Raw genomic sequence first — 27205 nt, 5'->3', positions numbered from 1 at the left:
TCGTTTTCAAGTTTGACTTTCTCTCAGCCCCTGATGAGCCTTCTCTCCTCACTTATCTTTCTGCTCCACCCTGGCCCATTTGTCTCTGCACCTTCCTGCCTGTTTGCATCTTTCTCTGTCTCTTCCTCCCCGCCCCCACCCCACCCCCGCTGCGTCTCCCTCGTCTTTTTCTGCCGGCCTCCTTACCTCAGGAAGTGCCCTAGGAGTTGCCTGTGATTGGAGTGGAGTGGACTCTGCAATTACAGCCGCAGGCTTCACACTGCCCTTGAGAGACAGACTCATCTGTTTAGCCGTGCACCTGTCCGACGCCGTGGGAGGATGGGTGAGGGAGGCAGACACAAAAGATCCTTCATATCACGTTGTTCTTCCGGCTTTACCCAGAGGCTCCTGGACAGTTGCCTCTTAACATTCCCACAGTGCTGTCAGCCTTACCAAAGAGGGATCACTTTTCCTGGGCCTACTCCTTTGCAGAATTAATCAGTCCCCTTAATGACGCTCATCTGTTGCTGGCGTGGGTGGGAGTGTGAACAGAGAAAGAATTCTAGGTGGGGGTTTCCCAGCAGGGAGCAGGTAGGAGTTACATTTTCATATTTGGAGGCTGGATGATGGCAAAGAAAGACCTTCATGAGGACAGGGACTGTATCTGTTTTTCTTGTCACTGTAATATAGGTTCTAGAATTTGTCTGGCACGTAGAAGGCATTTAATGAATATCTGAGTAGATGAATGAAGGAGTGAATGAGCTCCAGTCCTCTTTGTGCTAGTATCTGATGAGACCCAATGGACATGTTCCTTCTGATTTTTCATCTGCAAAATGGGGATAGCAATCAGATCTCCCTGCAACACACAACTGTGGGGAGAGAAGAAGTGAAATATGGTATCTGTTGCATGGGGCTGCTCCTTAGTTCCCTGCAGAGCCGGGTGGGGAGGCTACAAGTGCTTGCTGGTGGTTCTGGAAGTGCTGCAGGGAGAGAGAAGTATGAAGCCAGCTTCAGAGATGAGGGTCTGGGAAGGAGCAGGCCAGGAAAGGGAGGTCACAGGTCAGGTGGGAGGATATGAGAGGCATCCCCTCTGGCTTTGCCCTGGGAGGTGGGAGGACCTTCAATCAGCCAGGAAACTGCCACATGACAAGAAGGAGATGTTCCTGAATCCTACCAGGGAGAACCCATGCCCAAGGTTGACTGTTATCCCCAGTGGTGGGATTGGGCTGGACTTAGCAGGAGCCCAGTTAGGAAGTGACTGGTCAGAGGTCCTGTTTAGACAAGGAAGGTCACTCATTCCCCATGCTGTCCAGCTCCCCCACCCCCTCCAAGCCCACTGAAGCCCCACTTCACCAAAGAGGCCTTCTCTGCCCTCTCTGCTTTCTGCTATGACCTGCCGCCTTTCTCCCAGCTTCCCCTTTGCCCTTCGCTTAGCCTGACTTCATGGCACTAACCACTCTCTGGCATCTTGATAATGTACGAATGTACTAGATTCGCAGTTTGTCCCCAGTACCTAGAGTGTAAGTCTGATGAAGATGGGGATCTTGGTCAATTTTATTTGCTGTGCCAAGCACCTAAAACTCACTTGGCACACAGTAGGTAGGTTCTCGATAAATATTTGTTGAATGAAAGAATGAGGATGGGGTTTTTCAAAAGCTTATGGTGTTGAGAATTTTGCTTGAATATGTTTTGTTAACCCTGGAAAGAACTTGAGAGAACACACATGTTACCCACAGCAAAGTTAAGCCTAGAGAAAGGAAGTGGCTATGACCCCATATGACAAATTACTGGCTGAACCCAGATTGGTCTCTTGATTCCCATTTAGGGGCTCATTCAGGGCTCCAGATCCAAGGCCCTGAGACATGAGGACAGAGGGTCCTTCAGTCACTGCCTTTATCCCAGGGACCTTGGGTGCCTTCTGAGAGCCAGGGGTGAGAGGGTGGAGAGTGAGCAGCAGGGGACAGACCACTCAGGCCACAAGCATTTTGGCATGAGTAGTCCTAAAGAGCTGATGGTTCAGAAACCATTTCCATTATCCGACCTTTTCATATTGCTGATGCAGGATCAGGGCTCCCAATGTCTCATAAGCATCTTGAAGTCAGGTTGAACTCCTAACCTCTCCCCTGATTCTTTTTCTTCGCTCAGTCTTTCCCCTTCCAGAGCCCAGCATCGCCATCTACCCAGCTACCAGCCTTCACTCCATCTTCTCTTTCAGACTGTCAGCAGGTCCTGCTAGTTCTTCCCTCAAGGGCCTATCCTCCACCTCCACTGTCTTTGTCCTGTTCCAGGGTCCCCTCTTCCCCCTGGACCATCACTGTAGTCACCTGGCTGATGTGCTTGCTCCCACTCTTGCTTTCTTATTTTTTAGCAAAACAATGACCTTTTAAAATTCTAAATCAGATCATCTCATTTTCCTGCCTAAAATTCTTCATTCACTTAGACTCTTCCCATTCACTTAGAAAATCCAGATTCCTTCAGGTGACCCAGCATAAGGTGCCACAGTATCTAGCCCCTGCCTGCCTCTCCACACCAGCCCTCTCTCAGCCCCTCTCTCCCACCCAAGGACTGTTCCCACCCACCCTTCCTCCTTCATAGACGCTTACCCACTGCCCACTCTCAGTTTGCAGAAGCCTGCCCATACCCCTTCTCTAAGGCAGCACCCACATTGCCCTCAGTTATAGACTCTGCAGTTTCTTCCTAGCACTATTAAAACCACAATTATGTATTTATTTAGGATTTTTTAAATTTTTTAATTTAATTTTATTTTTTTTTACTGTTTCTGCTTATAGATTTAAGAATTGTTGTCTTGGTTGGTTGTTTTTTGTTTGTTTTTAAGCAAGGTATATCCCATGCCTTCTAAAGAAGTTGAATATACTAGGTGATCAATAAGCGTAGATTGAGTAAACCGATGATGGATACAATATATACACTCTGGTTTTTATTGCCAACAGAAAAGAAGTTTAAATTCCATGATTTGACATTCAGAGCCTCCACTAATGTGTCTCCAGCCTACCCATTGCAGGCCTACCTCCCGTCTACACTTTAGCTCCCTGGGCCTGCGGGCCCTTCCCTGTCTTATTTCTGGCACAGCAGCATGGCCCACAGCCACACTCCCCACTTGTACTGATGCTCATTTATCTCTTCTTCCCCATTTCAGATTTGTCTTTGTCCTTCAAATCTTTGTTATAGTCCACTTCCTTGAAGCCTTTCACAATTCCTCCACTTGGAATTAAATCTGCCATATGCCCACAGAATTTGTGTTTGAATTTATGACCACACTCATGAAAGGAGAAAACATGCATGGTGTTAAAAAGACAGTCAGGTTCGTATGCCACTTCTATCACTTTCTAGCCACGAGACGCGGGGTCAATTATGCAAACTCTCCTTTTTTCAGTTTCCTATAAAAGATGTGTCAAATTATGCTTTGGCCTCGCAGGGATGTGGCAGGGATTGTCGATAGTAAATAACTACACTGTACGGGCACAGGGTGTGCCGGAAAAAAACGGTAGTTGCTTTTGTGAAGGTGACAGGTGTTTGGTAATGCAGCTGTTTGGGATATGTTAGGATCGTATTCCTGTTGTTGTTCAGTCACTAAGCCATGTCTGACTCTTTGCCACCCCATGAACTGCAGCATGCCAGGCTTCCCTGTCCTTCACTATCTCCTGGAGTTTGTTCAGACTCATGTCCGCTGAATCAGTGATATCATCCAGCCATCTCCTCCTCTGCCACCCACTTCTCCTCTTGCCCTCAATCCTTCCCAGCATCAGAGTCTTTGCCTCTTCTAGACTGTGTCTAATTCCTCTTTATCTAACCTAGTCTCAGCCCTTCTTCATAGCAGTACACACGTGGGAGGAACCCCCAAATTAGAATGAATGAATGAACAAACGAATGTGAATAAGCCAACCCTCGTTACTTGTTAAAGGGTCCCACCATGTACTGGAGCTATTGACACCCACCCTTTACTTTAAAGTCACCTAGTCAGTCTGAGTTTCAGACAACTCCAGCCAACTCCTGTTTCTCTGACTCCAGGGTCCTGATCCCCCCTGCTGTCTGCTCCTGCTCTTGGCTAGAAACCCATCAGGAGCGACAGAAGAATCTGAGGAGAATGACATTTTGAACATATAGGCCGTTCTGAGGTTTTTGTTGGCAGTGAAGGGTTGGGAGTTTTCACCCCAATTTTTTTCTCTCTTAATTCTGCAATATATTAGAGAAGGTTCCAGCCAAGAGAGTTATTGCTTTCTCCTTGCCTGGATCTTAAATCTTTGTTCAAAGACAGCCTGTTTTAATTGAAAATGTTCAATCAATCTCTTCCCTCCTCCCACCCACGTCCCATTTCTTGGCTCTAGCAGGGCCAGTGCAGTAAATAACCTGGAGCGAGGCTCTCAGGGCTTAGGGAATATGTAAGAAAGAAAAAGGGTTGTCTCAGACAATTCCCACCTTTAAAACACTGTCTTTTAAACAGAGCTTGTCTGAAATGATCAACACCTCACAGTCGGGCATTTGACTGCAACAGCCCAACTCCTCTGCCTTATAGAGCTCAGGAGAATTGACCTACAGGGAGCTCTCCTAGGGTTGCTCCGGGGCTGAGTGAGTGTGGCTGTCACTGCAGGTCTGGAGAAAGGGTTCAGGCTTCCCTCTGGCCACATTCCTGCACTTACTTAGTCAGCATTCATGGGTTGATTGCTTATCTCACCACCACAACCTGCAAGGCAGGCATCGTACTCATGTTTTACGGGCGAGGAAAGAAGGTTCAGGGAGATGGGAGAACTCCTGCAAGGTCACGTGGTGCTCTCGCTCTCCTCTGCTACATAACGAATTTCCCCAGAGTTAATGGTTAAAGCCATGGTTATTCTCTCTTGTTTTCTGTGGGTCAGAAATTTAGAAAGGGTTCGGCTGAGTGGGTCTGGCTTGGCATCTTTGATGCAGTAACAGTGAGATACTGACTGGAGCTGGAGCGGCAGAGTGCTGGAGGGCCGGTGGGCTGGCCAGGAGTCTTTCTGTGAAGTAGCCTTTCCCCAAAGTCTCAGGGCCTCTGCCTGCAGACCCTCTGTGAGCTGGCTTTGGGCTTCCCCAGAGCAGGATGGCCTCAGGGCAGTCAGACTGCTCGCTGGAGGTTCAGAACCCCAACTGGGGCGTTCCAGCAGGCAAGGTGAGAGTTACACCTGCTTTTCTGAACAGTGTCACTCCTGGCATTCCTTAAGTAGCAAGTGAGTTATAAGCCCACCCAGACTCAAAGAAAGAGGATACAGCCTCCACCTCCCGGTGGAAAGGGTGCCAGATCACATCACAGGATGGCAGGTGAGATGGGAGACACTGGGCAGACATCCTTGGAAAGTGTCATCTGCCACACACAACATGGGGCCAAGCCAGGATTAGAATTAGATGCGTTTGATTCCAAAACTTCTGCTACAGCCTTTCAGCCTGGTCCACGGGGACCTCTCCCTGCCTCTGCACCCCTGTAGCTCTTACTGTCGACGCACATAGTGGCGATTCAGTTTCCTCAAGCCAGCTGGAGCCTGACTGAACTGAGGTAGCCAGCCACCTCTGCAGGCCCTGGCAATGAGATTACCTCTGGGGTCTACTGGTCAGAAAGCCCATGCCCAACACCAGGGCTTTTCAAGTTGTGAACTTTTTAAAGCAGGGCGGTCACAAGCAGAGGAAGAAAGCAGGTGGCAGCCGCAGATCTCACTGTCGTAAACAACTCACCTGGTGTTTTCCCTTCTCCCACCAGGCACTGGCCTGGGATGCCTCAGCCCTTGACAGAAAAGGTGCCTTCCAGTTGGGCAACCACCCAGAGTGGCAGAAAGTTCACTGCTCTGGAATCAAAAAGTCCCAGATTGGAGTCTCAAGTCTACCACTGGCAGTTTTTAGCTTTGGACAGGTTTCTTAACTTCCAAAAGCAAAAGGGAGATAGGAATGCCTTCCTCCCTGGGTTGTTTAAAATGACGTGTAAGAGTCAGTGCAGTACCAGGCACACAGCAAGGGCTTCATAAATGCTGGTGTTCATGGTGTTCATGTCCAGGGCCGTGTCTGAACCCAGCCTGGAGACACCTTGAAGTGAGGGGTGAGAACTTGCTTGACTGTTTCACATATGCTGGCCCGCTCCATGACTCCGGATAGAGTAGTGGCCGAGATGGTCCCAGTGAAGTGACGACTAAACGGAGGTGTCTGGAGGCTGAGAAGGTGCGTTGGCCCCGTAAGCCCTGTGGGCAAAGGGGAGAGTGCTCTGAGAAGATGGAGTGGAATGGGCAAAGGCCTGGAGGTGAAAGAAGCTCAGTATCACTGGAATGTAAAGGCCGAGGGGTGGAAGGCAGGAGGCAGCAAGTATGAAGCTGAGACCCAATTACAAAGGACCCAGGAAATCGAGTTCCAAATTTGAATTTTAAAAGCAACTGGGAGCCACTGAAGGGTTTTTCTCAGTTGGATGACGTGGGCAGATCTGTGCTTTAGAACAACTACCCTTTCACCCCACCCCACCAGCAACTTTATAGAAAATGGAGCAGAAGCAGGCAGCGTCATGGCTGGGAGGCCATTAGGACAGGATGATGGCAATTCAAGGAAAAGATGATGCTGGCCTTTTCTAGGAAGACAGCAGGGGCCTGGGGAAGAAGTTCCCCTGGGTAAGAGTTGGTGATGGTTTGGATGTTCAGAGCTGGGGGACATGAGATAAGAGATAAGTGCTTTGAATGAAGTCAGTTCAGAAGCCACAGGAGCAGAGGGCAAGAGCACCAGCAATAGTCCTGGGATAAGAGCATTGTGCCTTACTGAAAAGACATCAGCTAACTGGAAAGCCGATGGTTACAAATTAGCTGAAGAAAAGAGAGGCAGAGGAAATAGCTCATGTGAAGGTCCAGACCTATGAACTATAATGCACAGAGCCTATGTTCCATGTTGTTGAATAGATGACTGTTGTGCTAATTTATACTAAAGTGTTACTGGTCAATATGGAATTGACCCTTTCCCCTTCCCTGGGGAGTTTGTATTTACCAGGTCACAAGTGCTTACCCTAAGGATTCATTATTGGTAGACTTCAAGGCGGACCAGGGATACTATTTAGGGTGAGAAGGTTTTATCATTGTCCCCAAGGTTACCAAGGTAGATGACTAATCCCTGAAGGTCAAGCAGGCCCTGGCCTCTATACAACAGAAGGTCTCTTGCCCTTGCGTCTTGCTTATCTGCCTCCCGCTGAGCCACCTGATTGTCAAACCATGGAAGCCCAGTGATTCTCAAAAGAACGCAGTAGGTTCTAAAGTCTCTGAACACAGGCTTCAGAGTAAGACTCCTTCCAGGTTCTATGACCTTGAGCACATTATTGAACTTCCCTTCATCTCAATTTTCTCACCTGGGAAAAAAGGGAAAATAATAGCGTCTAATATTTAAGGATTTGTGAAAATCAAGAAGACAGTACATACAACGCATAGAAGAGTGAGGGGAGATGCTGTTTGTCACTGTTGTCATTTTTCCTACTAGTCCAGAGTTGCTCCTTAACACCCGCCCTCGCAGACATGAAGCTGGGGCGGAATGTGGCGAGAACGTTTTTGGATTATTACCGGCTGAACCCCATGGTCGAGAAAGTGGCGATCCCCATGCCGAGGCTGCGGTAAGTGCTGAGCAGAGCTTGTGTCCTGCTTAACTAGCTTCTTGTTCAGGGGCAGCTTCCTTTAGCCTCTGTCTGGCCCTGGGCAGCATGGGAAAGATGGTCCCAGCCCTGCCACAGAGACTGTAGGGGCCGAAGAGCTTCACAGCGCAGTTTCCTGAGTTGGGGGTATCACTATGGGGTGAGACAGTGAGGGGGTGGTCACATTTCTGGATCTAACATGGGAAGCCACAGGCCTGGGAGTTGCTGGGAGGCTGAGTCCAGCCACTATCCCAAGCTGGTCTGGGTATATCCACGTGCTACTGCATCTGACACCTCAGCCTCCAGGATTCCTGTATCATTGGGTCTCATAAGGCCTCTGATCCTTCAGTTTCATCATCTGTGAAGTGGGGGCAGTGATTCTCACTTATAAGACTATTAAGAGATGTTAGAGAACCCTGGCACATGTTAAAGTGCCAGGCATGTATGTACCTTGTACATATGATAGTTCCCTGCCGTCAAGATGCGAAGGCTCAGTGCTTAGAGGACACACCTCTGAGAAGCTTCACCTCAGGTCCTCTGCCGTGGTCAGCTTTTGGGGCTGGTGAAGAGAGAAGGTCAGGTGATGAGTGTCCTTCCTGAGCGCTGGACCAGAGCCCAGAGTGCTGGGCATTCCCATGCCTGCTGGCTATGAGCCCAGTGAGCACTTGGGCAGGGACACCCAGTGGCATCTGGGATGTGCTGGCCTCACCCTATGCCTTGAACTCATCTCCTACTTGCCTAGTGGTCCAGCCTCCTTGAAGGACTTAATGGTATCAACTTAAAAGGTTCCTGCCAGACCAAATCTTCCCACTGACCTTGCCCATGACCTTGGCCAAATGCTTTGCTGTCTCAGGGCCTTTGTACTGATGCACCTTCCTCCCTAATCTGTTATTAACAAAAACAATGTTAATCACTGTTATTTCCTAAGCCAAGTACTTTTTGTACATGGTCTTATTCATTCCTCATAGATATTTTCTTCCTCATATTACAAATGAGGAAAAGGAAGCGCAGAAAGGTAAAGAAAATTTCTTGAGGTCAAAGACATTTTGTAGAGGCAGGATTTGATCCTAGGCATTTATTATTCCAAAGCTGGACTGAGGTCCAGCTAAGCTCTACCCCCAGCAGGAAGCCTTTCTCACTCTCAGTGTAGGTTCAAGTTCTGTCTCAAGCTCGTGGGATGTGAGACAGATTTCCTGGCTTTGTGAATCCTCTTTCTGCCTTCCTAAAGTGAGGGTAATAATGGCAACCTCTAAGAGTGGTTTTAAAGGTTAGATATAAGCATGGTCTGGTGCCTGGCAGCCAGGAGGTGCTCAATGAATGTTTCCATCTCCTGGGGCTTCTGTGCTGCAGGCCCAGGTTTCCAGACAGCTCATCACAGCCTAGGGCAAGTCCCTGGATTTATCTAGTTGGGCTGGCTGATCTCTCAGAACCCACATCCCATCCAGCTGGGAGTCCCTCCTCTCTGAGCCCCAGCTCCACGAGGAGTCTGCACCACAATGTACACTAGCTCAGTTGTTCACCCCCATCCTGGTGGGTTAGCCTTTAGAAGGAGCATGTCTTTTCCTTCTCTGTTCTCCCACAGTGCGGCTGTATGGAGCATGCATGCATCTATATATCCTTTCGTTCATTCACTTAGGAAAATAACACTTTATGCCAAATCCCTAGTGGGGAAGGGGATGCTTGAATGAATAAATGATTAAAGCATGACCCTGACCTTGAGGAGCTCACCTCTAGATGAAGGTCCTCAGTTAATCTTTAGAAGTCATTCTTGCTGGGTTAAGTTCTTAAAAATTTAAAGTTTTATAAACTCATGCTCTCAGTTGTTCACCCCCTTCCTGGTGGATTAGCCTTTAGAAGGCGCATTTGGCGGCTTCCCTGGTGGCTCAGACGGAAAAGAGTCTGCCTGCAGTGGGGGAGACCAAGATTCAATCCCTGGGTCAGGAAGATCCCTTGGAGAAGGAAATGGCAACCTTCTCCAGTATTCTTGCTCGGAAAATCCCATGGATGGAGGAGCCTAGGAGGCTACAGTCCCTGGGGTCACAAAGAGTCGGACATGACTGAGCGACTTCACTTTTATACACTCGAAAGAATTCATAGAATCCCATTTACAGGTTCATTTGGGGACTGTCTCTTTCAGGTCCTCTGTCAGCCTGAATAAAATTAACTTGATCCTTTCCCACTGTATTTTGCATGTTGCACTGTCAGTGCTGATATCCGCAGAGTAACGATCGCCATTGTGCAGATACGGCCTCCAAGGCCCCGGGAGTGGACAGGACTGGCCACAGGCAGGGCCGGGTAGCCCGGCCCCACCATCCCTATCCCCAGCCTCATGTTCTGAGCATCAGTTAGTGAAGAGTTCTTCAAGATAGCGGAGGCAGGACCCTGAAACTGGGCCTAAAGGTTATAGGGGAGTTCAGGGCCCTGCTCATGGAACCCCCATTGCCCTGAGCTTTGGAACCCTCATTAGACAAGAGCTGAAGGACTTCTTCCTCAGAGTTCACAGCCTTGAGGACTCACAGTAAAGGCACCCACCCTTAACCCAAGAAAAATAGAATAAACACCCTCTCCAATCCCCACATCTCCCCCTCATCAAACTTTGAATATCACCTAGATCTCAATTTGTCAGCAACTCTTGAAAACATGAATCTCAGGAGGATACACTGCTCTGATTTGGGACTTCACTGCATCCCCATTTTTGTATTATTTGCCACCCAAGCATTGAATAACATACATGAAAGAGCAGTTCTAGTTTCAAAGGCAAATTACATGTTTTGACTCAGAATTAATCTTTGTTTTCTCTCATCTCGATGGATAATTATACTCTGTCAGTTTCTACCCATGTGCTGGCAGGAGGCTGTCAGCGTCCCTGGGGAGGTCCCTGAAGGGGGAAGAGACAAGCTGTGGGCCTGAGAGTCTAGGATCAGGGACATGGCAGCGATGACCCAAGCTGAGACCCCACTCTTATCTCAACCACAGGGACACAAAATGTCCCATCAAGGTGGATACAAATTAGACAAGGAAAATGAACAGGCCAGGTGAGACTCTGGGGAGATGAAGCTGAGCACAGAGCGTGGGCAGGCCTCTGAGTGTGAGGTGGGCTCGGGCTCAGTGACAGTGAAGGGCTGCCTCCACGGTGGGGTTTGGATGCGTGCCTATGTGTAGGGGGGGAATCATCAGCTCTGCATCTCACCAGAGCCCACTAAGTGACAGGCCCTGAATGTGATGCTGGGGGAACATAGATAATGTTTGCCCATCAGGAGCCCAGATTCACAGAGAAGGCATGTCCACATGCAAAGATCACAAACAATACCAAGTAATGTATAAATGTGCTCAGCTACCTAGCACCTCGTGCCCTCTTCCAAAAACCTCCATGGTTCCTCCATTATCTTCAGTAATGTTTCAATTCCGCCTCTTGCTGGTCAAAGCCCTGGCCTTCATTGAAAACTTCATATGCAGCTTCCTAGCACACACCTTTCCCTGTGAGCACCGTCTCCACCCTACCTGCTTTCTACCACTTTATACCCCAAGTAAGTAAGTCATTGCTCCCTGTTCATCCTTTTCCCTCTTCCTGGAATGTTCTCCCTGTCTGTCTCTAGGTGGAGAATGCCAGCTTATCTTTCAAAGCCCAGTCTGGATATTGCACCCCTGTTTCTTGGTCCTTGTTCTCCTCTGGAGATAGAGCTCCTTCTCTCTGCTGAACCCCAGCTGCATTTTGCACACACGTCTGCATGGTACATCCCATAGCATACTGTCATAGCATCTTTGTGTGTCTGACTCCACCGCTAGACGGATTGCTCCTTAAGGAACTATTTTATCACTCCTGTATCCTCAGTGCACATTCAAGGCCTAGTTGGGAGTAAGTCTGACATAAGCTCTGAATATATGAGTTATGAAATAGTAGAACTGAAGCATCCCCTAAGAATCATCCACTTCAACACCTTCGTGTTATAGAAAAGTGAGACCCCACCAGAAATTACTCTCCCACAACTACTGGCAAACATTTGGCAGTCATCAGGAGTATCCAAGGAAGGCTTCATGGAGAAAGTGGGGCTTAAACTTGGTTTCCAAGGACATGTAGAATTCAAATGGAGGAAAGAGGGGCATTTCAGATTGGGGGAAAGGGTGTAGAAGGCAGGAAGCAGAAGCTGAAATGGCACATTCTAAGGTAATGATAGGGCTGGATGTTGAGGACAGTAGAGATGGTAAAGATGGGACTAACAGTTCATTTAATTCATCAAACAATCCTTAAGCCATACTTCATACTCTTCAGGAATTATGGAGAAAAATCAGATGCATCAAACTAACAGTCCTATGAGAAAAACAGCTGGGCAGATAACTCCCCAGAAAATGGCATGCTGAGAGATGAGGCCCGAAATGCTGTGGGAACCAGGGGCAGGGAGGAGCTTATCTTCCGGGAAGGCGGCTTTCCACAGGAGGGAGTCTAGATAGTTGGAAGAGGGCCCTGTAGGAGGAAGAGTTGCTCTGTGGGGCCCGTAGGTGAGAGGTTTGCTGCTGATGCCTCTCTCTGTGCCCGCATCTGGAGCTGTGGATGCTTTTGCCTCTGTAAGGACCCCGCAGTCATTTTGCATGTCCACCCTCCTCCCTGGCTATCACACACCCTCCTCCCCATGCACGCCCTCTACCTGGGACCACCCCACCTGTGATCATGCTTGGGCTTGCACACCCTCTTTCCCCTCCAAAGAAACAAATCCATCTTGGTTCCCATGCTTCCTTTGGGAATAAAGATCCACACTCTCAGTGACACGTGAATGACACCTTGTAATGGGCAAAGCTCTTCCCCAACCCTCATTCACCAAGGCCTAGAATGCAGGAAGGACATGGGCACTACTATTTTACAAAAGAAGAAACAGGGGCCAGAGAAGAGAAAGGTCTTCTTCAAGATCGCATCACCTGTAAATGGCATTCCGAGTGTGTGTTCCAGGCCGTTATTGGGTACTAAGACTTAGATGTATCTCAGCCATGCTAGATGATCTTGCTGCGTTAGCAAGGTCTTTCAGGAGTGTGGAATCTTAGTCTGTGAGTTTTCCTGGTTGAGGAGCTGCATGAGGGCGAGGTGTCCCTTTTTGTATGCTGCCACCTGGTCTTGTCTTTACCCTATTCATGACTCATCAGCAATGAAGGAAATGATCCTCCAGAATCAGAGCAGCATGGGTTTTAAGAAGCCACTTATTGAATCCTAAATCTAACAACCCAAGAGATTCCCATATTTGTGGCATTACCATTTCCTGCTGGGAGTTGTAGTTCTTTATTATTTTGCATAGTTATTTCATACAACTGTGACCTCTACTAAACCGTAAGCAGCCTGAGGGCAACATCAATGTCTGATTCACCTCTGTCACCTCCAGAGGCCATTGGACCATACCTAGCATGTAGCAGCATGCCTTTGTAAGTTACAGTAGGCAAAGGAAGACACTAGGTGTGTTTATTTAAAGCATCTCATTTAACGTCACACCACCCTGAAATTGGAATATTTTGTCCTCGTTTTGTAAATGAAGCTCAGAGAATTCAAGTAACTTGCTCAAGGTTATACCTCTCACATATAGCTGGCCTGAGAATTCAGTTCAGTTCTTTCTAGACTGGCCTGTCTTTCCACTGCATATAAATCATAGTCCAATGCTTGAATGAATGGCACATCAATTTATTATTCAAAATGTAATAAAGAAGAAGGCCCCATATGAGGAAAAATGCAGACATGGATAAAACTTGGTTCCTGCTCACCAGGAGCAGAACAGAAAGTGAACAACTGTTGAAGAGTAACGTTAAGGGTGCTGAGCACTGAGATACAGAGGTAAAATAGACACATATCTGCCTTTGGAGAGCCCCCAAGCTTGTAGGGGAGTCAGTCCCACCATGAAACGCCATAATTAGGTTATGCTGAGAAATGTAAAGGGACTCTGGAGCCCATAATGGTCCCGAAGGGCATGAAGCCCCTGGCTCTGCCGATCTGCAGCTCGTCTCCGTGTTCATCTGCAGCCCATCGTGAAATGGATAGAATGAGTTAGAATCAAGGTAGAAATGTGGAAGTATTACAACCATAGGGGAGTTAGGTTTCCTCCAGAACCAGAATGATGCAACCCAACCCATCCATTCATCTAAGAGTCGTTCATTCAGTCAGGCCTTGGGCTGGGCTCCTGAGATGTCTGGATGAGGCAGCCAAGGCCACCGCTCCTAGTCCAGTGGCGGACTCACGGCCCACAGTGCAGTGGGGGAGATAGACATACACACAGATGATTCCAGTGCAGTGTGTATATGTGCTGTCTTTCTTCTCTCTTTCTGTTATCTCCCCCTTTGCAGGAAAGGAAAACCCCCTTCCTACAAGCACTCACTCCTGCGGGGCCCGGCCAGCAACCACCCCAACGGCAAAGGGGACAAGAAGAGCTCAGTGAACCACAAAGACCCTTCAAACTCTTTTTAAGGATGTGGAATCCAGGGAGGTCTTGTGGTGGCAAGAGCATGCATTTTTCTGCTGGGCCATGAAATTAATCACCCGTTTCTAGTTTCCAAGATAGTGACTGTGAGAACATGTATAAGCTGGTGAAAGGGAAGGGGGTAAAAATGAGAAATTTCATCATCAATTTTCCTTTTTACCATTTGAAAATCAACTGTGAGCCTTCAGCTTAAGGCTCAGGAACAAAATAGGAGACTCAGACCAGATGAGTACAGATGCTAATTTCCACAACACAGAGACCCTCACAGGAAGAGAAAACCCCCGTATCTCCTCTCTAGTCAGTGCTTTCCAGCCCCTTTACTGTTCTAAGTTGTTCAGTTACTATAGATGGCTACCTTTTAGACTAGGCCACAGTTGTTTACTGTTTTAGAAATGCAGTGTCCATATTTGCTGACCCAAAACAATACCATCAATGCACACAAAACAAAAGACAAATGCACCTTCGGTAACAATGGGTCAGAATTTTTGAGGTCACAGTGGGCTTAGACATACAGTCACTTTATCTATGAGCTGCATGCTCCCTGACTCCCCTAAACCCCAGCATGCAACTTCACAGAACTGCCCTGAGAGCGTTGTCCCAATGACCTGGGTAGTTTCATTGAAACCTTAGCTCCTAAAACAAGAAGTATTAGCTGCACATTCCAGAAGGTCTCTCTCATGGTTAAGATCTCTAGATCCTAGGATCTGAGATCAAAACGGACCAGTAAAGAAGAGGATATGAAAAATCTGCCATAGAGGGGAGGAGGCTAACTGCCAGGTAAGAAGACGCAAAAGACGAAAGAAAGCACTCCAAGACAGGTGGGATTGATTAAGTAAAACAACCACAGTGGCAATTCCCAAGGCAGGGCCAGCTCACTAGTGTGCATTTTTGTACAGAGTAAAGTGCCTTTGCATGATGAATGGGTCCAGGGGAGTTGGCTCACTTCCTGTCTGTGAAGCAGCAGGCTGAGTCACCATGACAGCCTGCTAATTAAAATGACCTCCTGGAAATGAGGATTAGAAGATAGGGAGAGGAAGGGAGGCTCTGGGGAGATAGGGCCTTTAGCACAAAGCTTCAGTTTAGCATTCTTTTGCTTTGGATTGGAGATTTTCAAAGTATCTTAAAAATTGAGTGCAAAGCTTATTCTCCCTTTGCTTATTGCTTTTCAGAAATGATAAAAAAAAAAAAAGACATATGTTAGTTGGCTACAAATGTTGTGTTGTATATACAGCTTCTCCCCTGGGTTCTTGTTGCCCAGAGGAACACAAATAAAGTGCTTCCTGCAGCTCCTCTGTTCCTCTGAGCATTCTTGGCACCTTTCCCTCTAGGTCTCTCCCTCCCTCAAGAACCAAGCAAGTCAACCCAATTTGATGTAACCCTCACTTTGCTGTCAGGGACTCTGTCATCAAGGTAAGGAAGGACAGTCAAGGCTTGACTTTCCAGCCATTCCTGTGGCAGAATCCTGGGGAGTTTATGTGACTGCAGCCAGCTCAATGCAAATCAACACTGTGGCAGGCCTTTCAGAAACAAGAGCATCTCTTGAGATGGCATAAAGAGAGGCAGACTGCATAAAATCAGGGATGATAGACCAGATCTATTTTCCCCTGCCCAGACTGCTTTCATAAGGTGACCATATTTAGACCCCACTTATTTTGGTGCTTAGGTAGTTCATTTTATAGATTTATACTGCATATTAAATTATGGCGTAGCTTCCCAGGTGGTGCTAGTAGTAAAGAACCCACCTGCCAATGCAAGAGACATAAGAGACACAAGTTCGATCCCTGGGTCAGGAAGATCCCCTGGAGGAGGGCATAGCAAACTATCCCAGAATTCTTGGCTGGAGAATCCCCATGGACAGAGGGGCCTGGGGATGGGGGGTGGGGGGTGCTACAGTCCATAGGGTCACACAGAGTCAGACACAACTGAAGCGAGTGAGCATACACTCACACATGTATTTTTCCAATTTACATTTTACTGGAAGTAAACTGATCTGATACCCATTTTACCAAATCTTCACTGACATAAAAAGTTAGGTATTTTCATCAACTTTTTATCAATAGGATATTTTCAGTTATGAAAATATAACTGCACTTCTGAAAAGCTGCATTGATTAATTGGACCATAGATCTTAAAAGCTCAGGTATGCTAATGGTTTAAAAGAAAATTTTGGAGTCAGGCAACTCTGGATTCTAATTCTGCATTCAAACCTTTATTCTGTCTCTTGATATCTGTGTGATCTTGGGTAAGTTATTTAACCTCTCTGAATCTTAATTCCTATAACATGGTGATAGTAATATCTACCTCATTACAGTAGGTATGTGGGTTTAATGGGATTTTATGGGGGATATTGGGGCTTCCCTGATAACTCAATTGGTAAAGAATCTGCCTGAAATGCAGGAGACCCCAATTAAGTTCCCCGGTTGGGAAGATCCCCTGGAGGAGGGCATGGCAACCCACTCCAGTATTCTTGCCTGGAGAATCCCCATGGACAGAGGAGCCTGGCAGGCTACAGTCCATGATTGCAAAGAGTAAGACACGACTGAGCAACTAAGCACAGCACAGCACGTGGGTCATATCAGCACAGCACATCACGTGGGTCATATCAGCAAAGCACATGGGTCATTCAATAAATGATAGCTGTTAGTTGGATGTGACCAGGATGATAAGGTGTCTGCAAATCACTTCCCATTGGAAGTGGATAAGAAAACAGGAGCTGTTTATCCATGAGATGAAAAATGAGAGGGAGGATGTTAAGGAAAGCAAGATCACGATATCTAAAAAGTTGTAAAAGTATCTTGGATATTGTTTTTATCAGAAAAAAACCCAAACTTGTTCTCTGTTGCCAAAGGGTAAGAACCAAATCCAAGGAAGTAGTCTCGGTAAGACAAATTTCAGTTCAAAAGTGAGGAAAACCTTCTAGTGAATAGAGTTGTCAACCACTGGATGAGGTCCCTGAGAGACACAGCGTTCTCCATCACTAGAGGGATGCAATCAGAATCTGAATGAACATCTGTCATGGAGGAGCAAGAGGGATTTTCTTCCTCTAAGGCATGCTGAATTAACAGTGGCATTACTTCCAATTCTATAACTGTGGAAAGAAATGGCATAAGATGGGGGTTACCTTCCTAATGTCAGACAATGGAGTTTGCAGTATAATAAGTATCACTTAACTCTAAACAAGTGATAGTAAATGTCTCTGAATTACAGAATATGGACCCTGCTAACAGTTCGCAATCCTTAGGAAGGAAAAATACATGACTATAAGACTGCGGGACATGTTTGCAAAACGGCTGTCTGCTTCTCCACAGAAGTAGAGCAGGGAGGCTGAGTCTAAGGGACCAGGGGTTGCCAGCGGACCTCTTTGTGGCCTTAGCCTGCTCAGCAACTCCGTAGCTTTCTTGAATCAGGTTATACCTACGGTCTCAGGTTAAGAGGGAAAGAGTTTCAGCACTGAGGTTGAGGACAGCACCAACACAGAAAGACAGTGAACCACCCAGAAGCTACCAGCTCGCTCAGCCCCAGCAGGGGGCGCTCTAACCTCTCTTGTCTGCCCACTTCCTTCTCAGCCTAGAGCCACAGTGGGTAGAACCAGCTACCAAATCAGTGTACTGAGGAGAGTGAGACAACAACGCAGCAAGGAAGGGAGGAGAGTGGGCCTCTGCCTGACTTTCATCCAAATCTCCATAAACAGTGCCAGGCTTGCTCTGTATTAGTTCACAGGCCCAGAGGTCAGTCTGTTTACCTTCAGAAGCTGTGGCAGACAAGCCAGAGGCCACCCAGATTCTTTGTGCTGAGGGCCAGAGCAGAGGCTGAGTCACCTGCCTCTGGTGATATTTGCTTTACAGCAGCAGCAGCAGTAGCAGGGAGCTTTCAGCTGGGAGCTTTCCCCATTGCCTCTGAATGGGGTGGGGAGGGTACAGGATGAGTTTGTGTCCTTTAACTGTAATTCAATGACACACTGGAGACCTGCCTAAGAGGACCCAACTCCTCATTTTTCTAAGTAGTAAGTGCAGTGCCAAGCTTGGAAGTCTGGAGCGATTAATATTTGTGGAGCATCAGTTCATACACCCACCAGATATTTATTGAACATTTACCGTGTGCCAGGCATTGTGCCAGGTGCTTTTGCATGCATTGCCGCGTTGGATACTCCCAGCAGCCCCTAGAGGTAAGTATCACTTTCTCATTTCCCAGGTGAGAAAATTAAGAACCCCTAAAGGTAAAATACTTTCTTTAAAATTCATATAGCTAGTGAGAACCTGGATTCAATCCCAGTTCTCTTCCTACTACTCTGCATAGGACCGTCTCCATTAGTTTCCAGGCAAAATCAGATCAAAACAGGAAAACTGGGGAAAGCAGATTAACAAGTAAATCATGGCCTCACTGAGAGGTCGGAGGGGATGGGAGAGAGGAATGGAGCAGGAAAGTTTCCAGGCTGGGTGTACATGTGAGGATTTCAGGAAATTTTTAACACCTACCGCTAGAACCCTGCCTTCTTCCCATCTCTCTTTCCCACACACCTGTGTGAGTCCCTGCTGGGCACTCCAACAGGGTAGGGTGTCATTTATCACTTGACATGCAGAAGCTTCTAGGTCTTCCAGAATTCCTGGAAGCTCAGCAAGGCACAGGGCCCTTCCAGGCACCCTCTGGGTTACTGACCCCAGGCAGGTGATCTGGTTCAAGTTTTGTGTCACCCCCTTCCTCTGGAGTATGTAAGCTGAGCCCACAGTGTCCTCAATCATTGTCCAGAAATTTCCTCGGAGTCCTACCTCCTGAGCAATTTAAGGGCACTGAGATTAGAAATTCTTTCCCTCGTGGCTCAGCTCAGCCAATGGGGCCCCAGGGTAGACAGAATAGGGGAGATATTATAACATAATATGGACAGCCATGGTTGAAAAAGTCAGATAGACTGAAATGTGAATCCTAGTTCTTCCATTAACTAGCTGAATGGCTTTGGGCAAATAATTTAACCTCTTTAAGTTCCAGGATCCACATTTGTAACTCAGAAATTGTAATACCTACATCCCAGTTATTGGGAGGATTAAATATAATAACACCTCTGTACAACACAGCACCTCTAGTTAATATTGTGAAAGTGAAGTCGCTCAGTCATGTCCAACTCTTTGTGACCCCATGGACTGTAGCCTCCCAGGCTACTCCATTCATGAGATTTTCCAGGCAAGAGTGCTGGAATGGGTTGCCATTTCCTTCTCCAGAGGATCTTCCTGACCCAGGGATTGAACCTGGGTCTCCGCATTGTAGGCAAACACTTTACCATTTGAGCCACAAGGGAAGTTAATATTGTAGGAGGTAGTTAATTTGTTAGGAGGGTAGATCTCATGTTCAGTTCAGTTCAGTTCAGTGGTTCAGTCACGTCTGACTCTGAGACTCCATATACTGCAGCACACCAGGCTTCCCTGTCCATCATCAACTCCCGGAGCTTGCTCAAACTCATGTCCATAGAGTCAGTGATGCCATCCAACCATCTCATCCTCTGCCATCCCCTTCTCCTCCTGTCCTCAATCTTCCCATCATCAGGGTCTTTTATAATGAGTCAGCTCTTCGCATCAGGTGGCCAAAGTATTAGAGCTTCAGCATCAGTCCTTCCAAAGAATATTCAGGATTGATTTCCTTTGGAATTGACTGGTTTGACCAACTTGCAGTCCAAGGAACTCTCAAGAGTCTTCTCCAACACCACAGTTCAAAAGCATCAATTCTTTAGCACTCAGCTTTCTTTATGGTCCAACTCTCACATCCATACATGACCACTGGAAAAACCATAGCTTTGACTAGATAGACCTTTATCAGCAAGAAATGGCTCTGCTTTTTAATATGCTGTCTAGGTTGGTCATAGCTTTTCTTCCAAGGAGCAAGCATCTTTTAATTTCATGGCTTCAGTCACCACCTGCAGTGATTTTGGAGGCCAAGGAAATAAAATTTCTCACTGTTTCCACTGTTCCCTCATCTATTTGCCGTGAAGTAATGGGACCAGATGCCATGATATTGTTTTTTGAATGTTGCATTTTAAGCCCATTTTTTCCATCTCCTCTTTCACTTTCACCAGAGGCTCTTTTGTTCCTCTTCTCTTTCTGCCATAAGAGTGATCTCATGTTAAGTTTTCTTATAACAACAACAATAAAACAAACAAAAGACCCCCAAAAAGGCACATGAAATGTTTGGAGATGATGGATATGTCTGTTACCTTGACTGTGATGATGGCCTCACAAGTTTCTGACCTATGTCCAAATTTATCAAATGGTAAACATTAAATATATATATAGGTCTTTTTAATATCAATTATACCTCAATAAAACTGTCTTCAAAATACAGTAACACCTGTAAAATACTTGGCATAAAGTAGAACTCTCTCCCCAACCCACCACCTTTAACTTGCTAGGATCAGAAACCCCTTTCCTTGAAGCCAAAGTTTTTCTTACTTCCAAATGAGGTACAGACAGAAGTACAAACCCTCTCTGAAGACAGGAATGAGAAAAGCACCTGGAAGAAAAACAGCCACACTGAGGGATCAGTGTATTTGTAAGTTGGGGCTCAGAACAAATAGGAAAACAGGGCTGGACACAATGTTCTCCCAGACTGACTTGAGGCAGAACTGACAAGACTAAAAAGCAGGGGCGGGGGGCGAATATAGGTTCTGTAAGATACCATGTTTTATTAAAATAATTAACAAATCTTAGCAGGATTTAAAAGAACCTCTTTCTATGCTATTTTTGATTGGTGTAGAGTGTCCCTGATAGCTCAGCTGGTAAAGAATCCACCTGCAGCCTAGGAGACCCCAGTTCGATTCCTGGGTTGGGACGATCCCCTGGAGAAGGGATAGGCTACCTACTCCCATATACTTGGTCTTCCCTTGTGGCTCAGCTGGTAAAGAATCCACCCGCAATGCAGGAGACCTGGGTTCAATCCCTGGGTTGGGAAGATCCCCTGGAGAAGGAAAAGGCTACCCACTCCAGTATTCTGGCCTGGAGAATTCCATGGACTACAGTCCGTGGGGTTGCAAAGAGCTGGACACGACTGCACGACTCTCACTTTCACTTTCTTTCACAGTGTCTCCAGGGTGTTCTCTGTGAAGTTATCATAGCAATACACTCTGCCAGCTGAAACTCAGGACTTCCCTGAAGCACACTCACCTCTATTAACTCTACCTGCTCTCGTCAAACTCAGCATGCATGCTGGACAGTGCTGATTTTTCCCCATTTTGCAGAAAGAAGAAACTGGTATCCGTGTAATTAAGGCCCTTGCCCATAGTCCGCAGCTCATAAGTAATTCATACAGGAACTGGGTACATACTCAGCTAAGCCACATCCCACTGCCTCTCTGCGAACCCCAAACCTCAGCACTAAGCCTGACCAATTCATGAAGGCATTTCTATGACACTTGTTTTAATTCTTTCATGTTTAAAATTCACTTTCCTCCCAAGACCTCAAGTTTATTTTTGGCCCCCATCTCAGTATTGAAGCCAGATCTGCTTCTCACCTCGGCACCAGCTGTCTCGGTTAGTGTCCTATTTTCCTGCCTGGAAACTTTGCCATTGTCTTGACTCCCTGCCCTTCTTCCCCCTACAAAGCCGATCAGTCATCAAGGTTCATTGCTTCGGCCTCCATGATGCATCTGCCTTCCAGCAGTATCATGGAGTGACTTAGGAGTCAGATAGTCCTAAAGTTTTCCTTTCAACCTCACTCCTTGCTATTTTTGTCTTGTGAATCATTTAAAGCAGAGTTTACTTACCTTGTCTTTAATATGGGAAATAATACTTATTGGCAGGACTGCCATCCATTTTCCTTCCCTCCCTTTTCCATGCTTTTCTTCCTCTTTGCTCCCACTACCGTGTCCTGCCTGGGTTGCTGGAGCAGTCCCTCGTTGACCTCCCCCCTTTCTGATACTCTCTTGCTAATCAATTCTCACTCTCTCAAAATAAGCATCCACAATCTCTATGAAACATAACCCCATGTTTATGGCAACTCTTTCCAAACAATTATCCAAGCCAAGAGCTTGGATATCATCCCACTTCTGTGTCTTTCTCACCTTCCTGCTGGTCAGGTGCCACATCCTGCTGGTTCTGCCTGCTTGGTGTCTCTCATATCTGTCTAGCTGCACCAAGTCTTTGTTGCAGGACGCAGGTTCTTTAGTTGCAGCACATGGAATCTAGTTCTCCAACTAGGAATCAAACCTGGGCCCCTGCATTGGGAGTGTGGAGTCTCGGACCACCAGGGAAGTTCCTCCACACTTCTTAACTAAAGTAAATCCTTCCCATCATTCAAGACTTATCCCACCTCCATGACATCTTCCGCAATCACACAATTGTAATGAATTGCTTCCTCTTCTTGTGTCTCCCAGCTCTTTGTTGATTTATCTATTTATCAATTACTTCACTGAGATAATAGTCACCTCCTTCATTATCATCTAATTTCTGAGAGCAGAGACTAGGTTTTATTCATCTCCATTCCTCTCATATCACCTAACACAGCTGTAGACATGCCAGAGGCACTCACTTAATATAGCAGAATGAAAGAATGAATAAATCTTGAACTCAAAATCTCATTCTGAACTGATTTTAATAACTGGATCCTAATTACAGATCTGTCTGCCCAAAGCACTGACCTCTCTGAGACATTCCACTGCTCAGATTTCATCCGTGGCTCCCCTTACCTACAGAACTAAATTCCAGCTCCATGTGAAAGGCAAAGTCCTGAATGGTCTTCAAGGCCCCACTCTCAAAATCTGTCTCAATGGAGGAGATGGATTTACTTCTAGAGCCCAAGACAATTTGATCATTTTTCCTGTAACAATAAAAACAACTATTATTGCTGCTGCTGTGGCTACTGCTGCTATTACTGCTGCTGCTGCTGCTGTTCTGCCCTGGCCAAGCGCCTGCTCAGCTCCAGGCTCCTGCACTCCAGGTTGCTTTGTCTTATGTGATCTCATTTAATCCTTCCTCACAACAACCCTATGAAGCAGATGTTGTTCCCTGAGAAAGAAAGAGAAGCTTGGAGAGCCTAAGTAACCTGTCTAAAGCCACCCGGCTCCTAAGTGGAAGAGCCTGGCTGTCACCAGGTTCCAGGGCTGTGTTCTTTCCACTTTCCCCTCTGTCTTTATATGTTCAGTCCTGAGACTGACAAAATGATACATATTTAATGCTGGTTATAAAAAGTCTCTGCCCCAGGGAACTCGCTGCTTCATCTTTGTTCCTGTGCACGACCTCATTTTGCCTCATTCCCCTGAGCCTGGCTCTAGGCATTTTCTCTGCAGCTGGATGTCGGTGCCCACACGTCCTCCACGCCTAAGTCTCTGCCTTTGAAATGACTGCTGAGAAATGACTGTCTTACAGACAGAGCCGGTGCTCCCCTCAGAGTTCTAACAAGGCAGAGCTGGTGCTACCGTCAGAGTTCTAAGGACAATAAAGAGATTTTGCCAGGAGATCAGGATAGAGCAATGCAGAGGAGGCCTCTATTAACCCACCCATCACCCTACCTTTGCATTAAAAAGCAGATTTCCTCTTCCTTCACCCCAAACCACTTTCTGCCCTCAGGATTCAAATCATAAAGGGAGAAGGATTATAAAATATAGCCACTGGGATGGAGTGTTCTGCTTCCAGCTCTGATACTGCCTGGATGGGTAACATTTTTTTAAAAAGCCTCCTTCCCTGTCTGGAGTTATCCCAGAGCTTCAGCTGGTTTCTGGTTCTTACTCTTTGAAACAGGTACATAAACCCCAACCAACCCACTCTCAAGAGTATTGTGAGGATCCAGAGACAGAATGATTGGGAAAGTAAAGTATTTAGACAAGTCTTTCCCAGTGTTTTTCTCTCTCCTTCTGAGACCTCATAAATGTCCCCTACTTGGCTCATTTCTTGCCTTTAGCATGGATTGTCCTGTCATTAATTCATCCAACAAAACTTATGAAACATCTGTGTTTGCCAAGCACTTCTCATTCCTTTCTGCTGACTTGATTTCTACCTGTCTTTCAACACCCCTCCTCCAGGAAGTCTTCCCTTACCTCCCAGCCCTCAGGGGTAACTCATCTACTGAGCTTCTTGAGAGTGATTGTCCAAACCTTTCACTTGGCCCTTATCAGTGGCTTTGGCATTTCATTTCTGTGTATCAGCTCTATCCTCCCCACTCTACTTTTCTTTGTTCTTGGGGTGAGATGATTAGAGATGGAAAAACTGGCTTACTCATTGCTCAGGTCCCAGGACAAGGCCCAGCAGAGAGTAAATACTCACTGAGAACTGGCAGGTATCACTGTTGCTGCTACTGCTGCTGCTACTGCTGCCGCTGCTGCTGAGGATGACAATGATGAGCATGGAGATGAGATGCCTGCTCTGAACAGAATGTTTCTGTGAAGCTAATGCCGCTCTGTTTCTCCATCTCTCCCTCCCTCCAGAAATTCATAAATAAGGGTAGCTCCTTAAACTTCTGGGCAAAGTAGAGCAAACTTGGCTTACAGGTCCATATAGAAAGCTGTCAAACCTTAAACCTTAGAGTATTCATGACAGGGAGAAAAAGAAAGGAGAGGGATGGGGAGAGGCTGAGAGAGATGGAAAAAATGTGTGTGTACTGGTATATTTGCATTCTGTGTGAAACTTTTATGAGTAATCTCTATATCTGGGTGTGAAAATGCATGTTTGTGTAGTTGTAAATGTGTGTGTGTGCATTACTGAGTATTCAATTACAGATCATTGTCAATTCTAAGCACATTTTTCTATCACCTCCCAGTCTGAGGGCCTGGGTTAAGTTTCTGTTTGAAATTCTATCTAATCTCTTGACATTTCATCCATATTAATGGGTCACCCCCTTTGCCCAGCCTCCCTGAGACTGTGCCCAAAGGATGTCAGGGTCACCTCTCCTCCTTCCCATTCCAGGGAAGGCTGATAGGTATTCCAGCCAGATCAGCCCCTTGGGGTAGGAAGCGCGCCAAGAACCCTTTCCCTCACGCGGTCAGCAGATGGCCTCGCGTTGACAGCTCTTTCCTGTATGTTGGCCTTCTTTGTGCTCCCTCTTGGTTTTCTCTCTTTCTCCTTCTTCAGGCCAGCCTCGACTGAAGGTTGGAAACACAGCTGTGGCGTGGTGTTGGGAATGGAGAGACTGCTCTCCTTAACACCCCAGTACCCCTTCAAGCTGCTCCTGGAGAAATGAATGGTTCAGAGCCATGATTCCAGAATGTTCTCTTCTGATCAATTTCAGAGGCACTTGCTCAGGGCCTGTTGTAAACCAGCCTGAGTCCTGGGCAGTGTTTGGAAGCAGAGAGTGCTGTGAATAAACACAGAGCAGAGCAGCTACGTGGGCCCCGAGACTTTGACTTTGCTGAAATGCAAATATGCGGGATGGGGATTCTCAAATGTTAAGCCTTGTTCATTGTGCATGCCTGAATTCATTCTTTAGCATGTTTAGAATCCATTCATTCATTCATTCATCCTCAAGGAGGCCATGTGGTTATTAGAAAAAGTGCCAAGTCAGAAGCCTGGATTTAAGCTTGATTCAGCGGCTATCATCTTCCCTCTGAACCTCAATCTCCCCTACAGAATGGAATTAAGAATGAGTGTTCTGCTTAATCCATGGGATTACTTAAGGAACTTCAGGGGAAATGGACCCAGTGAGGAAAAGGAACCAGCATTCTCCACATGCATCCATTCTACAGCCACACAAGGGGAGGGAGTGAGAGCAATGGATGGGGACCTCAAAATGATACATTAGAAAGAGCCTGAACTGGAAGCAAAAATATCCAGAATCAAATCCCAGTCTACTAGCACTCATGCAATGTTAGAAAAGTTAGTCTCCCTCTCCCAACCTCAGCCCGCACATCTATAAAATGAGCCTGTTGTAGTAGGTGATCGCTAAAGGCTCCTATAATTCTTCCAGCTGGGGAGTTCTAGGACCCCTCCAACCCAATTGCCCACCCTTGAAAGAGGATTTCCGGTCAACTTTGAAAATCAGGCCAGGTTTCTAGAACAATGCTTGGGCAAGATGTATAAGTACTCAAGATCCATACTTGGCTCAGCAACACTGGTGGTGATGCAGGCCTCCCAGAGATTCTTTCTGTCCCTCAGACCTGGTGCTGAACCAGAGGCCTCCGGAGAGATGAGACCAGCGGGTGACACGGCGAACCTTGCCTACAGAAGGTGCGGTGCTGCGGACCTAATTAACATCACCGTGTAGGAGATACCGTGGAGCATGTTTGAGCTGCCAGAGAGAATAAATAAAGCAATGTTTTATCTTAAGTGTTGGTTAATGGTGAGTAACAAATGGACTTGCGCTTCATTTACTGCTCTTCACTGCATAGCCCTGCTAGGGCCACCACAGACCCTGAGGAAGCGCACCCAGATTCCAAGGGCATGCATTATAAATTGCTTGCCAAGCAACTGGAGAAGTGGGACCCTCACTGGATGCTGTGATAGACTCATGAAGAGGGGCACGCAGGACAATGGACTCTGGTATCTGACTGACCCAGCTGAGATCTAGCTATGCCACTGTATGACCTGGAGCCCCCTCTATGAACCACAGGTTCCTCACTTATAAAATGGGACTAATTAGTGCCTAGGTCACAAGAAGTTTGTGCATATTAAATGACACGATATAAATAAAGTCCCTAGCAAATGGAAGTGTTCCTTCGAGGGTAACTATTCTTAGTCACATCCACATTACTCTTAGGCTCAGTATTTCCAAGATAATCAGTCAAGCCAACAGGGTGGAACACACATAGGAAGCTATGGACTTCCATCGCAAATGGATCCTAAAGTGACAGGATCGTCTTTCATCAAAGCAGGTGGTTGTTCATCCACCTCCTTCCTTCATCAAAGAGGGGGTCATTCATCCACCTCCAGCATCCTTCTCTCCTCTCATGATAATACCATCAAGCTTCCTTCCTTCTTTTCTTTCTTTCTCTCTCTCCCTCTTTCTTTCATCTTCCCTCCATCCCTCTTTTCCTTCTCCCCTTCCTTCCTTCCATTCATATTGCCTGCCATGGTATCTTAGTTTGGGTTTTTTCAAAAGCAGAGACTGGAACAAGAAACTGAGAGCAAGCAGCTTAATCTCCAAGTGAGACCTGGAAGCAGAGATAAGCGAGAGGCAACAGGGACACAGGACAAGGAGAAAACCCAGTAAATGGTGTGTTAATGAGCTAATTATCACTGAGGGGAAAGGCCCTC

General features: G+C 46.7%; 1 protein-coding gene across 2 annotated transcripts in view; it reads left to right on the top strand.

Moving 5' to 3' along the window:
• AGBL4 (AGBL carboxypeptidase 4) overlaps positions 1 to 26278 on the top strand; it is a 1492749-nt gene extending 1466471 nt beyond the window's left edge. The window contains exons 12-13 of one of the 2 annotated variants that reach the window (XM_060408815.1): positions 7483 to 7579; positions 26108 to 26278. In XM_060408815.1, coding sequence (XP_060264798.1) covers positions 7483 to 7579; positions 26108 to 26216 — 206 coding nt within the window. In that variant the 3' untranslated portion in view covers positions 26217 to 26278. Of the gene's footprint in view, positions 1 to 7482; positions 7580 to 13912; positions 15332 to 26107 lie in introns of those variants that run through there. The other variant, XM_060408814.1, reaches the window with a different exon arrangement.
• The last annotated feature ends 927 nt before the right edge of the window (positions 26279 to 27205 follow it).

The sequence above is a fragment of the Ovis aries genome, chromosome 1 (genome assembly GCF_016772045.2).
Source record: "Ovis aries strain OAR_USU_Benz2616 breed Rambouillet chromosome 1, ARS-UI_Ramb_v3.0, whole genome shotgun sequence".
Lineage (NCBI taxonomy): Eukaryota > Metazoa > Chordata > Mammalia > Artiodactyla > Bovidae > Ovis > Ovis aries.
The sequence above is the reverse complement of the archived record's forward strand: the minus strand, read 5'-3'. Positions and strand labels throughout refer to the sequence as shown.